This window comes from Homalodisca vitripennis, chromosome 5 (genome assembly GCF_021130785.1).
Source record: "Homalodisca vitripennis isolate AUS2020 chromosome 5, UT_GWSS_2.1, whole genome shotgun sequence".
Taxonomy (NCBI): Eukaryota; Metazoa; Arthropoda; class Insecta; order Hemiptera; family Cicadellidae; genus Homalodisca; species Homalodisca vitripennis.
Window position 1 is genome coordinate 52049622 of NC_060211.1, and position 14249 is coordinate 52063870.

At 31.9% G+C, this 14249-nt stretch overlaps 1 protein-coding gene across 2 annotated transcripts in view; it reads left to right on the top strand.

Annotated features, from left to right (window-relative positions):
• Window positions 1–14249, top strand: part of LOC124362180 (histone demethylase UTY) — a 135379-nt gene that overhangs the window by 26965 nt on the left and 94165 nt on the right. For both annotated transcript variants that reach the window (XM_046816444.1, XM_046816443.1), the window contains exon 4: window positions 3931–4039. In XM_046816444.1, the coding sequence (XP_046672400.1) occupies window positions 3931–4039 (109 nt within the window). The remainder of the gene's footprint in view (window positions 1–3930; window positions 4040–14249) is intronic.

Below are 14249 nucleotides of genomic sequence, written 5' to 3' on the forward strand. Positions count from 1 at the left end.
CTAGGACTTTTCTATCGAAAGTCATTGTTCAGAGGGATGTGCAATGACGTGCTTTTAATAAGGCCTCGTCAGTTTCTTAATAATGGTCAGTCATTTTGAAATAAAACTCTTATTTAATATTATCTGATACATTCTTATGTGAGATTTTTATTTAATACAATGGTTCTCAAAACATTGTATATGTATTTTTACTTTATACATTTGCAGTTCTGAGTAATGGAAAGTGTAGGCTTTTCTCATCATCTACGTTTTGAAGTTCCATCCACCATAAAATTATTTGTTTCTTCAAAAAATGTATAAATAAATTTAAAATTTTAATCTGGTCATTGTATTTTTAAGCCGTATAATTAATTTAATTTTAAAACCAAATCAGTTTGATATGTAACAGACAGCTTTTGCTATGAAATAATTTTGGCTATTTTCTTCAGTTATTTAAATGTTGTTGCTCTGAGCCAATGGCTATCTCAATATCTCAAGGTTCACAGTCTAGCTGGCTAGTCATGGGCAACTAATGGGCATTGACCTAATTAGTGTGGTATCAGTCTGATAGTGCAGACTCTGCTTGTTCTCTTTCTCTCCTATTTATCAACAAATGTTTTATTACTTTTGGTTGCTCTACCTCATAAGAAAACACTGAGTAAATTTATTTTTACTGTTTTTTTATTGTTTTTTTTTTTAATATTGGATATTAGTTGACTATGACTTTTTGTAATTTTGTGTTATAATATGCTAGTTTGTAACTTTAAAGTAATTTCAAAATTTGTATACACTTTTTTGTGGGTATTCAAAATTATACATATCAAATACATATTAACAAACTGATTGTATTCAAATTACTTGTTTAAATTACATAGAAAATTAGTATTTTTGTGTACTAATTGTACCAGTGAATAAAAATAACTAATAATTTATGTATGCTTGTTACAATTTTACATTTAACACAATGTTTTCTGAGCAAAGGTTATTGTGTTTGTAAAGTTTTTAATACAACATGAATCACTGAACTGAAACTCTTCTACTTATATCACTGTTTTAAAAATAGTCTGCACCTGGGCTAAAAATTTAAACCTTTTAGACATGAATAATTATGCTTATCTCTAGAGTTATTAAAACATTATCGAAATTGTAATTTTGCATGTTAAAATCGTAGATAATAAAACAAAATGATTGTTCATATATTATTATATAATTGGTATTCTCACTGAAAGCTTAGTTATTAGATAACAATCAAATTTGTTCTTATAACAAATGTTGTAGTAATAAAGTCATAACACTTTTACTCATTAAGAAAGCGGTTTATTTGGCTAATCTGACATTATTTTGATAGCTAGTATTTTTATACAAAATTGTGAAGTATTTGTTAAAATATTTTTTAAATAAATGATAAGTATGTTCTTGAATGTGTTATGTAAAGTTTAATATACGAGTTTAATAATCGTATTACACTATTTGGCAGGATGTTTGTCTTTCAGAAGAGACTTTGAAGATGTTTGGGGAGTGACTCAGGATGACAGCTGCAGAAAACGGTTTCCTTCAAATACCATCCTGTCACTCCCATCTCCATTGATATACTACTCGTTATTTGTATTTAAAGACACCAATATTTTTCATTTCTTATCCACTTTTATAGCGGTTAAATAATAGGTTAAAACAACTTATTTATTTGCAAGCACAATGTTTCGCTTTCATATAAACCAATTGGATCAAAACTTTGCAATTGTCTGCCAAACATTTTAAAACAATCCAAAGCCTAAAATCCATTTGAAATTTTTAAGTGCCAACTGACCGAAAAGGTTTTTGCTACTTTTGATAGGCTAGAAAAAAATAAAACTTTATCGTTACAGTATTGATAAACGTGTTTAACATTAGGCTATATATTATAATACAGCCCTTTTGAAATGACTCAAAGAAGTAATTAAGTTTCAATTGAGTTAATAACGATTCATTCACTGTCTGTTCTAAAAACATATGTAACAAAAATAGAAAACTATGTTTTGAGGATTGGAATCTATCCTCTTCTTCAGGTATCATAAAACCTTATGACATTAGATCAAGTAGGCACCAAAAAAACTATTGTTGTATTGAAACAATATTTAGAGTTGCGAGCACACAACAGATTTTCTCCCACAATATCTTTTATTGTACTGTATTACTAATACTGCACATTTTTGAAATAAGAAACTTTTTTCAAGTGCTTTAACATATTTGTTTTCATAATTTTGATTTTGTCAACTTTTAAAAGGGACAATGGTATTTTCGTATGTTACATTAGCCACATACTTTAGTTGATCTCAATGATTCGTCAGGCTTTAAATATCAATTTATGGTGATGAACTCTTTAAAGTCAAAGTTGACATCAGAAAAAGTTCATACACCAAAACAATTAAGCACATTTATGAGAGTCCAGATTGATTAAAATAACCACAAACCATGTACCTGAACAAAATTTGCATACTGGACAACACATACGCGTACACAAGAGAAAGTGAGATACTGAGGAAAATATCAATATGATCATTTCCCTTTGATAAGTTTTTAATATTTAAGTGTGTATGCTTACCCTTATGCAATAAGCCTTATTATAACACCTTAAGAAGAGGTTAGTTTTCAATCCTTAACACTTGGTAATCTAGTTTTATAATATATAAAGATTGAAAATGTCTGAAAATCTGTTATCCTTTCAAATTGTCCATCACCAATGATACACTTTTAAACAAAGAAAAACTCTTGCTGACAGAAAAAATTTAACTAGACTGATCCAAGTCATGATGCGTTATGCCTCTTTCATAGTTTTTGTCACCATAAGCCAACACGCATTTGTCATTGATGTACTGGGCCACCATGTGTTTGTACCCATAGAAAGCAAATTTCTTCATAAGTTAAGAGACTCACAACATAGCCAACTAGGTAGTAAGCTAATAAGTACGTCAGATCACATGTTCCGTAAGGTTCGCCAAAATTACATATAAAATTTCAAGTCTATAGCTCATTTCATTCTTGAGATGTCCTGTGGAACGACAGACAATCATACAGAAAGAGAAATTGTGTCAGCCTACTTAGTCTTAGGCTGCAATGCTTCTGTCATGGATGATCATGCACAATCTTTAACTCTCTTTTATTTTTAGAAATGGAGCTTCATGCAAAATTTAAAGTCTACAGATGAAATCTTTCTCGAGATATCTTCCGGATGGTTAGACTGTATTTTTACTATGTTACATTATAAAAGTCAATAATGATCGTACGTAGTATTTTTTACAAATTGTTACCTGTAAGAAAAAATGTACGCTGTTCCTCAGTCAAATCCCATCATGAAACTTGATATTGCCTATATAAGAAATGAAAAAGCTTCATGCAAAATTTCAAGTTTATGTTAGTTCGTTCTTGAGATATTGTGTAAACATAAAGAAAATTCAGCAACCCTTCAGGGATAAAGTTGGTAACAATTAGCCAATCAAGGGATTCTTAGAGTAGCTGTATGAATTTCTCTAGATGGAACAACACTATCACCAGAGTTACAGGACTGCTTGGGATTGGGTAGTCCACCTGTCCACCTATCTCGGTTGGAGTGAGTTTAAAGGAGCCAGTATTATGAGTACTGACATACTTCCCATAATTAATTCCTTTTCACCTATGTTTTCATTTCTTTCTCCATATTGCAAAAATTGGTTCCGAAACAACATAAAACTTGACTTGGTTGACTTTCAGTTCCTGTGTTGTCTGTAGTCCACACACCCAGGCACACCACATATTTCTAATAGTATCTCAGTTGACTGGAAACTGCTGCAGATGTATATCATATTATGGCAACATAAGAATTTCTTCTGTGCATCTTTAGTTTCTTCACTCACCTCACGATCTGTACAGAAGTTTATCCTCAGGTTCAACCACTAAAATTAGCCAAACCTGACAAGTGTCAATTATTTGTTACAGCGATGTCGGCCTACCAGAAGTTCTTCAAACTCAAGCCTGATCATTGGAAGGATGCTAACTTTTTGTACGGTCAAGGTCTGGTGTACTTCCACTTCAATGCCTTCCAATGGTGAGTACAGTGTTTCATATTACAATTAGGTTTTATTTAATAAATGTATTCTGATACAAATTCTAACGGAGGTTGGATCTACAAATTTAGAAGTTTATATATTATGTAGGGCAGAATGTAACACAATTTAGTCACAATGATGCACACAATTGACAATGATATAATCAAAAGAAAATTTTGCATGATAATCATCGTACTGTTTGTTACACACCACATTGAAATATTTCAAGCACAGTTAAGGTAACAAAACATCTGTTCAAGGTAGAAATTCTTGTGCCTTTGTGCCATCCCAAACTATCTGGAATCTCTTGTATGATAGATCACTGCAATCTGTGATCCAGACGTACCTGAAAGAGATCCAGTAAGATCAGCCTAAAGACACAAGAATTTGTAACCTTGAATACTTATCCGTTATAGAAATAACATTGTATTTCAAACGTCTATTGTCGGCAAGTTATTCTCCACAGCGAGATTGAAATGTATATTTTGTATGTTGTGATATGAACTGTAAACTCTAGATGATAGTCATGGTACAGGCCAGTAAACTTAAAAACCAAAAAGCTTTGCTTGATGTAAATTTAGTTCTATACACTCATACAATCAATTACTTTCCATCTTCCATACTGCCTACAATTTTGTTATTTCTCCTGACTAGTATTTGCCTATTATTTAGTCAGAAACATCACCTGTGTACTGGAATGGGAATAGAAGAAATCTTCACATTAAATTGAATATCTGGAGAATAACAATGAAGAACGATACATTTATCAATAGGAGAAGAACAGTTTCGAACTTAAACTTTTATAAATAAAAACCATAATCTGACTGACTCATCATGAAATCTCAGAAACTGTAGTACAAATTTTAATGGAAGTTTTTAAAACACCGAAGATGATAAGAAATGGTTTTGAAAATTTGCAGCCTAACGTAATCCATGAGGAAACCCTATACTTTTAATGACAATTTTTATCGTATTCAAAAATGTTAAAATATCACCATTCCCCCCCATGAGATTCCCATTAGGACAAGAAGATGAGGAAACTCATTGCCCTCAGTCCTAAAGTGGATCTTGCACTGCTTCTAGAGTGACAGCATAATCAGGTTCGGTTTATGCCGATATAGAGGCATAACAGGCACTATCTCAGTCATGTCACGTATCAGGCTGCAAAACAGTAGGATACGTACCTCCAAAATGTATAATACCAAATCTTAACGTACTCTCAACCCATGATAAATACAGCTGTCTCAGATGTTCACTCTTCAAGAAATTCCTGATGAAGTAAAGAGAATAATTGATTTTTGTTAGCTTTGACGTCAAATATTTCACATGTTGGTGCCATTTCAACTTATCATCAATATACAAGCCCAAGTATTTAACTGAATCTACAATTTCAATTTTTGAACAAGAACATTTATATAAACACTGATGTCCGTGACACATTAAGTCAAATTCATTTCTCAAATTTTCCTTAGGTATATCAGTGTCGAAAAATATAACGCACTTAGATTTGGAGTTATTGATTAACAATTTGTTACTAATAAGCCATTGGGAAATTTGTTTAATGTCTTCATTTATTTTCATTTTTAGAGAATAACGATTTGAGGCTGAACATACCAAGGTAGTATCATCTGCATAAGCAATTATTTCTGAATTTAACTTCATTTCCAATAAGTCATTTATGTACAGGTTAAACAATAATGGTCCCAAAACACCCCCCTGTGCCACCCCATAATTAAGCTCCATTAATTCGCTATATTCCTGCCGAATCTTCACACATTGCTTCCTCCCAGCACAAAAAGATCTTAATAAAGTTAAAGCTGGTCCCCTTATTCCATACTTTTTTAGTTTATTTAACAATATTTCAATATCAACCACATCAAAAGCCTTCTGAAAATCCAGATATAAAGCTAGAGTTAAATTTCTTTTTTCAATGGATGACACAATGGTATAGACATGGCGTTCCACAGCTAGATCAGTTCCCCTGTTTGGTAAAAATCCATACTGGTTCTTTGAAAATATATTATTATTTAAGAGAATTGTAATAATTTATTTTTTATAAGCATCTCAAAAAGCTTAGCCATTGTATTTATTAGAGTGATGGGACGATACGACATTACAAGTTTGCTATCTCCGGCTTTAAAAATCGGCACCACTACACCTACTTTAAAACTGTTAGGGAATTTTTCTTGTTTCAACGACTTATTGAATATGCTGTATAGCAGTGGAATAAAAACATTGCTATTTTTCTTAATATTAATAATACTAATATTGTCCATACCACAACTTTTCTTGTTTTTTGCGTTAATATGAACCGCACTAATATCTGATTGACTTACATTAAAATTATTTAGAACATTATTAAACTTAAAATCCAACTCATTGTCTAAAAACAAATCCTCACCGAAAGCTTGATATTTCATTTCGCCCACAACATTTGCAAAGTATTCATTAAAATAGTTTGCCACTATTTTCTCGTTATTTGTCACTTCCGTGTTAATGCCATTCATATGTATAACTGACAAAGACTTTTTTTGTTTATTCATAATATTCCTAACAATAGACCAATATTGCTTTGTGTTGCCTTTATTTCTTTCAACAAGAGAAGAGAAGTAATTAATTTTAGCTTTTTTTATCTCCTTAGTCACTAATTTAGATAAAGTTTTGTACTGCAATTTAACATGTAAGTTATGATTGTTTCTAGCATACGTTATGTACAACTCGTTTTTCCTGTTTACTAAATTAATTAGATCATAAGTAATCCAAGGATTTCGTTTTTTAAATTTCCCCTTGTTTTTCTTTAGCACAAATGACCTATCATAACAATTATTATATATCCTGTAAAATTCTGATACACTTTCATCAACATCATTACAGTTATGCACATTGTCCCAGTCAGCAAATCTTAGTTGACGACTCAGCATATTTTCATCCAAGACCTTATAAAATTTATTTTGAAATCCCTGACTATGTTCATGCAATTTATTTATTGCAATATCCACAGTCACGGCGCAGTGATCAGTTATACCCAATATTTCTACATTACATTTAAAACATATCTGCTTTGAGTTTCTAATTAAAACATGATCTAACATGACCTTGTATTGTTCCGGCTGTCATAAAGCCAGCCAGTACATGACTTGTGTTGCAGTGAAATTGTTAATAACATATAGCTAGAGATGTATCATAGATTTACACATTGACTGTGGTGGACACAACTTACTACTATTCCGGTTGTCATAAAGCCAGCCAGTATATGACTTGTGTTGCAGTGAAATTGTTAACAACATATAGCTAGAGATGTATCATAGATTTACACATTGACTGTGGTGGACACAACTTACTACTATTCCGGTTGTCATAAAGCCAGCCAGTACAATAGACAATAGACAAATATTTATTGTACAATAGGTTTTCTGGTAATACAATACAATCACAATGTAATAAAAACTGGTACATAGTCAATGATTAAAAACTTCATAACTATATATGTCAATGGCGTAGTGTAGCGGTTACAACGGTTATCGCAAGGTAACCGGATCAAGCAGCCCTCCTGCCCGGCCATTGGTGGTGGTTCGGAAGTCACCTTTAAGCCATTGGTCCCCTGGTTCAGTGTTAGAGAGGGCTCCTTAGCCCTAACTTCGCCTGGTAAAATAAGATTACTTTACTTCATATAACTAAACGTATTTCTAAAACATTACTTTTCATACTTATAAAAAATCACTTTTGATACATTGATCTATAAAACTTAAAAAAAAATTTATTAAATCCAAGGCTTAAACCCATTTTACATTTTTTTTAAAGATATATTTTTATTATTCGTTTTCATGATAAACTATCTTCAAAGAATTCATTTACACTATAACATGTTTTTTGACAAAGTGCTTCTTTGAATTTTTTTGTATATGTAGATAAGGGAAGTTTTTTAAATGACTTGTGGAATATATTATTATTATATAATTTCAAACCTAGATAAAAAGGATTCGTTTCAAATTTCTTTAGTTTATGTGCCGGATATTAAAACAAATTACAATTCCTTGTGTGATATCTATGATTAAATTTGTATTTTTCAAATTGATCAGGATTCTCATGTACTAATTTAAGCATTTCAAAAATATATATACATGGCAAAGTAATAATGTTAAATTTTTTTAATAACGTTTTACATGATGTTCTTGAGTTGCAATGACCTATTGTTCTAATAATTGATTTTTGACTAATAAATTTTGCCAAGTTTGGTTACTGTACGTTATAATTACAGTAATATCCAACAGTGTACAACCATTTATCTTTAAACAATGAAAATGGTATTCAGTAATAGTTATAAAAAATTAAGTAATAAAAGAAACACACAATTCACAACCTGTGTTAGCAGTGAATTCACATCAGCGATCACATAAGACCAATAGATGGAGCAGTGGGGTTGGCCGTTGAAGTCGACTCTGGCGCGCGACGCTACAACAATGGCGGCGACCTTGGGATTATTCACCCTAGTGGCGAGTGCTCAGACTGTGTTCGCTGCTGTCTGGCAGGTTTTAGAACACGAGAAGGAAGATGAAGATCTCGACTATTTCTATGATATTGTAGGAAACACTTCAAATGTAACGACGCATATTGTGGAGTACCTTTCTGGTTTTATAGTAAGAACGTTAAGAAATAAAATAGCCTGTATCGGGTGCCTACAGCTGTTACAGGCTAATGAGGAAACGCAATACCGCAACAGTTTGATAAGTTGTAAAAACCGAGGAGGACTTTTACAGCCTTCTGAAGGTGTTGTGAAACTTTGTTTGTTATGTGAAACAGAAGTAAAGTTGCGTATTAATAAAGGCGATGTGACAACTGTGAAAAACTAGAGGACAGAATGGTAAATTCAGTGTTACGAAAGTGTATCGGTGTAAATCTGTTCCCAGGAGGGCATTGTTTTGAATAAGATTCTGAGGTAATTATATTAGTTAAAAAAAGCTATTTGTAAACAATACTTCAAAGTGCGACTACATCACCACTGCAAAAATGTCAGTGCCTCATTACACAAAAGCAGAATATGCAGTCATTTATTAATAACTGTAACATTTTTAGGACAGTAGAGAGGTACGTTTTATTGTAAGCTTTGGATATTTATGTTTATAATTTTCATATTGTAATTTCCATTATATTAAATGCATTATTTATAAACATAATGTCTATGTCTAGTGGTTTACTTTATTGTACCTTATATTGCCTCAAGTTTAGTTAATATTTAATTGCACTAAATGACAGTTACTATTTAAATGAAATGATTAGCGAATGCCTTATAAATGGGGTTTAAAAATGTTTAACATAGTAAAAATAATTAATTACATTTAAATGAATTTTAAATTAACTATATGTTGAGTTTAATTTAAGAGCCGAGAGCGGCCTGGAGTGTACGCGTTCTGTTTTAGGTCAGGCGATGCGGTCAGGGTTTTCGCCTATATTCTGCCGATAATATCAGGAAAACGACTGGTCTTAGAAAAAAAAGTTTCGAATGAAAAAAATAATTCAACTTTTTATCTCAAACTTTCCCGCTTACAAAACTTGCCTGTCCTAAAAACAAAAAAAATCCTCACAGACCGACTTTTTCATGTTACAATTTAAAATGTGTATAAAACTTTTAAAGTTTTTTGCTCATTAAAATTATATAGAGATCAAAACTGGTAATTTGAGTTGCACCATTGGAATCGGTGTTTTATGAGACATACGTACACCAAATTTGAACATTTTGGCTTAATCCTAAGTGGGTTAGGTGGCGATTTATTTATGCGCGCGCACTGCAATTTTTAAGCTTCTCTGGACGGGGTTTGGCGTTTCTAGACGATCCCAAGATGGCCACCACTGGCTTCAACACCAGTAATGTTGTAGGAATAGGAGTGCTCCATCTATTGGTCTTATGTGATCGCTGATTCACATTCACCCGGTGATGGTGTCATTGATGTTGAAAGGCGTTGTTAGTTAAATTTGAAATTATAGGACAATTTTGTTTTTCTGTTACTACAATATTGTTCAAAGTGAGAAGCTCCTCCTTTAATTAACAGTGAGTTTTCAAGAGAGATTGTAAAATATATCTGCATAAATAACATTTCCAATGATACAAAATTTCAATTTTAATAATAAGTGCAGCATCAGAATAGGCTAACAATTTTGATAAAAACAAAAGTTTTTTCTTTTTTAGTTATTCTTGAGCTTTGTTTTTGTTTAATAATATTTGTTGGGTTTATCAGCATATTGTGATAACAAATTTCAATTTTAAAAATCGATTGATCGGGTTGATTTAAAAAAAGTCTAGAATGGTTTTGTGTATCAGATGGTTATACAGAATTAGTTTGTACTCTTGTATAGGTATAACCAGGAACATCAGTTATTATTAAATCATTACTTTATTAGAATCAATCAATCAAAGCAACTTTATTGATAATGAAATCATGTACTAAAAAAATATCTAAAACAAAACATACATTTTCAGAATGACAGATGATTTCAGTAACATTTATTTTTAGCTGAATCATATGAAACTGATATTCTGTGATGGACTGTTAGGTAATAGATGTGGTGTGAGGTAATTATCATTGTGAACAATTTAATCTCAATAAGTGAATTCCTTTAGGTCTAAGAAAGAACAATATTGATTTTGAGGTCAAAGGGCAGTTCTCTTTGTGTCTGTCAGCCTGTCGCCAGCCCATATATGTAATAACTCTTAACGACAGATCTTAGATACTTGATACTGGTTTGTAGGTTTCTCTTGGTCCAATCTTATTGAGTTTGAGATCATAAGGTTAAAGGACAGTCCGTCTCTGTGCCTGTCAATCTGTCTGTTTGCCTCTGCGATAATTCTTGATAGGAAGGAACTTGGTACATTTGTTTCTCTCAGTCTGAGGAGAAAGCTTATTGATTTTAAGGTTAAAAAGGTCAAAGATCCATCTGTGTGATAACTTGAAACCTTAGCACATGGGTTCTTAGTTCAAGGAAGTGCTATATTGATTTTGGGGTCAAAATGTTAAAGGGCTGTCTGTGCGCTAACTCTTCTGTTACATTAACTTGTGTCCTTGGATACTCTGTTTCATCGGTTTTGGTTCACTTTGAAGAATTTCTTTGATTTATTTTGAGTTATTTTTATACAAATAGTATTTTGAAACTAATAAATCCAAATTTTACTTGAACTATTGTAGATCCCAACATTTATGGTGGGACTATCACGCTATTCCCCCTTTCACCCTCATTTTTACACCATTTACTTTGCCGACATCTTTAATATTACCAACACTAGAATTTTGTAACATCTGGAAATAGCCTTTCAAAAGTAACATCATGCGTGTGTAGTCATTATCTCAACATAAGAGAAATAACAAACACAGTCAAAGTGATTGTTGTTTACTACGGTGAATATTTGAAGGGAGAGAATGAAGTGTTTCCACAAACTGGCAAGACACAGACAGACAGACAGACAGACAGAAATATCTGCATGGCCTGTCTGTGACATAGATGTTGGCTTGAGGCCAGGCAGAGAGTGCAGTAGATCCTCTTGTGTATAAACACTGCCAGTTGCTGATTTAACCTCATATTGCTTTTAGTAACGTTTTTTAGAAGCTTTCAACTTTGTGTAAACAAACAACAACTGTCAGTGTGGTTTTTTTCATAGGCATAAAATAATTCTATTGCTTTCTCTTTTATATCATGGAGATTTTTTATATTAGGGTTTGTCATGGCTAGAACATTGTTTATTGTGTTTGGTCAGTTATTCAAACATCCTCAACACACGATTAACATAAACTGTACATTAAACACACTTTGATATATTTAAAATGTTACATATGCTCTATCCAAAACTTGAGAGCTTTATTATATGTAGAGTGAAAAATTATACTGCAATCCTAATTTTTCTGCAATTCTTTATCATTGCAGCCCATTGTCTCTTGCTGTACCAGGCTCAAATGAATCTCATGGACTTCAACAGAGGTCTTATTGGACGTCTTCATCTGGATTGCAAGTTTACTAAGGCATACTGGAGTTAATCAGTTCCAAACCCATCTCAGTACAAGCAGATTCTGAAATTCTGAAACTCCAGGAAAGGCATAATCTTTGTTTGGATTGTAAATTGTGTTCAAACTTCTCTGAAATCAGCTGTGGTCATTGGTGAAACTTTCCATCTCTGCAATCCATTCTCTCTCTGTGTTAGGTCCCGAAAACCATTTACTCCAAAAAGGGTTGTGGGCCACTTTCACCTGGATAGCTAGATGCTCAAGATTTCCATTCAATTTCATTGATCTGATACAAAAGCTCTGAGTATTCAACAGGAGCATCAGACCTTGATAGCAAAATGTCTCATACATCTCTGAAGGCAGTTAGTTGGACTTGGAAACACTTCCTTTTCTTGTGCCGTATTTTCTTTGATTTCATTAAACCCATTATATGAGATTTATTTAATTGTATTGCCAAATTATACAATATTCTATGTGTGAGAACCATTTTAAGATGTATAGATTTATTAATACCTTTTGTGAATTGTTGTTTTATATAAATGTATGTTTGAAATGTATTTCTTCTAATTCAAAAAGGAAAAGTTTTTATTTATAAATTCAGTTGTTGTCTCTTTACTTTTATTTTCATGTTTGTCGTGTGTCATGTTTCCATTCGTCCTGTTATAGAATTTAGTTTTTAATAATTTAAAAAATCATTGATGATACAAAAAAGTAAGTGTGTGTAGATGAAAATTTAATAAGCTACTTGCTAAAAATCTTAGTTGATATCCTTCAGTAATTTCTAGAAAATTCACTGGTATTTCTGACACTTTTTGTCTCATCCAAAGGGTTAAACTGCAAAAATACTTTTCTCTTATTAACAAACAAAACTATACTATAAAATAAACCTACATTTATTATGTTAAAATATTTTTTGTCATTTCCTTGAGATCAGTAACTGGGTCCAATCAATAGAATTCACTAGATTCAGTCAATGCTATTATTAGAACTCGACAATATACAGGGTGATTCATGAAGTTCTCCCCCCACTTCTACAGCACATTGTACTAGTAAAAATAATGAAAAAAATGTTATATAAACATAGGTCCGAAAACGCTTCGTTAGCGAGTTACAGCTAGCGAAAGATTTCGCCTGAATTCCTGGGTAAAGAGTAAAATAAAGCCATACTGAACTTTTGAAAAGGTTAATTAAGTAAGAAATATTGTGTATTCTTATGTATTTTTGCCTGATAAAGCTAATAAAATAGGTTTCAGAACTGTACCTGTAGTAGTTTTTGAGGGATTCAGGGTTAAATGCAAAAAATTGGGGCACGAAACAATGTTTTTTTAAGTTTGATGTACAATAACTTTGTTAAATTGGTAATAAATACATAAAATCAACAGACATTAATTGTAGAGAATTTAATTCTGAGAAAATTGATATAATCAAAGTCTAAAATAAAACAGAAATAAGTACCAAAAAATCGATTTTATTCAGTATAATACATTACTAGATGTAAAGAAATACCGTACGGTATTTAGTTAAAATAAAACAAAAACAAAATGTTTGTTCCTTAATGATGAGATAAATTGAGAAAACAAGATTAACTGTTAAATAAATTTGTTTGTAAATAAAAAATATCATGTTTTATTACGTTGTATTTTTTTTTTAATAAAAATTTACATCAAATGTTCGAAAATAAATAAAGCAAACATTTTCCCATTATTAACAGCTGATCAACAATGGTATTCTGTACTGTTACGTTAGAACTGTGTATTAGTGGTGTGTTTTGCAAGCTACAGCAGGAGATCGGGTTCTGTGAATCGTGTTATTAAATGCAATTTTTCTGTGAGTTATAATTCGATTGTTTTTATTCAGCGAAAAAATGCCTTACTTATTTACATCAGAGGAATACGCTGATATGGTTTTTATTTTGGGTTACTGTAATGGTAATGCTAGAGCTGCTGTAGAAGAATATGAACTACGTTACCCTAATAGGAGGATTCCAGATACCAAAACAATTTCAGGAACTTTTCGTACTCTTCGGGAAACAGGATCACTACCAAGTACTAGAAACCAATTATGAACGAGCTGTCCAACTTGATGATGATATTGTTATTAATGCTGTTCATCGCAGTCCAGGTGTAAGTACACGACGTATTTCTAGGTGGATAGGAGTTTCGCAGTCAACGGTGTGGAGGTCACTTAATCGAAACAAATTTTATCCGTTTCATAAACAAAA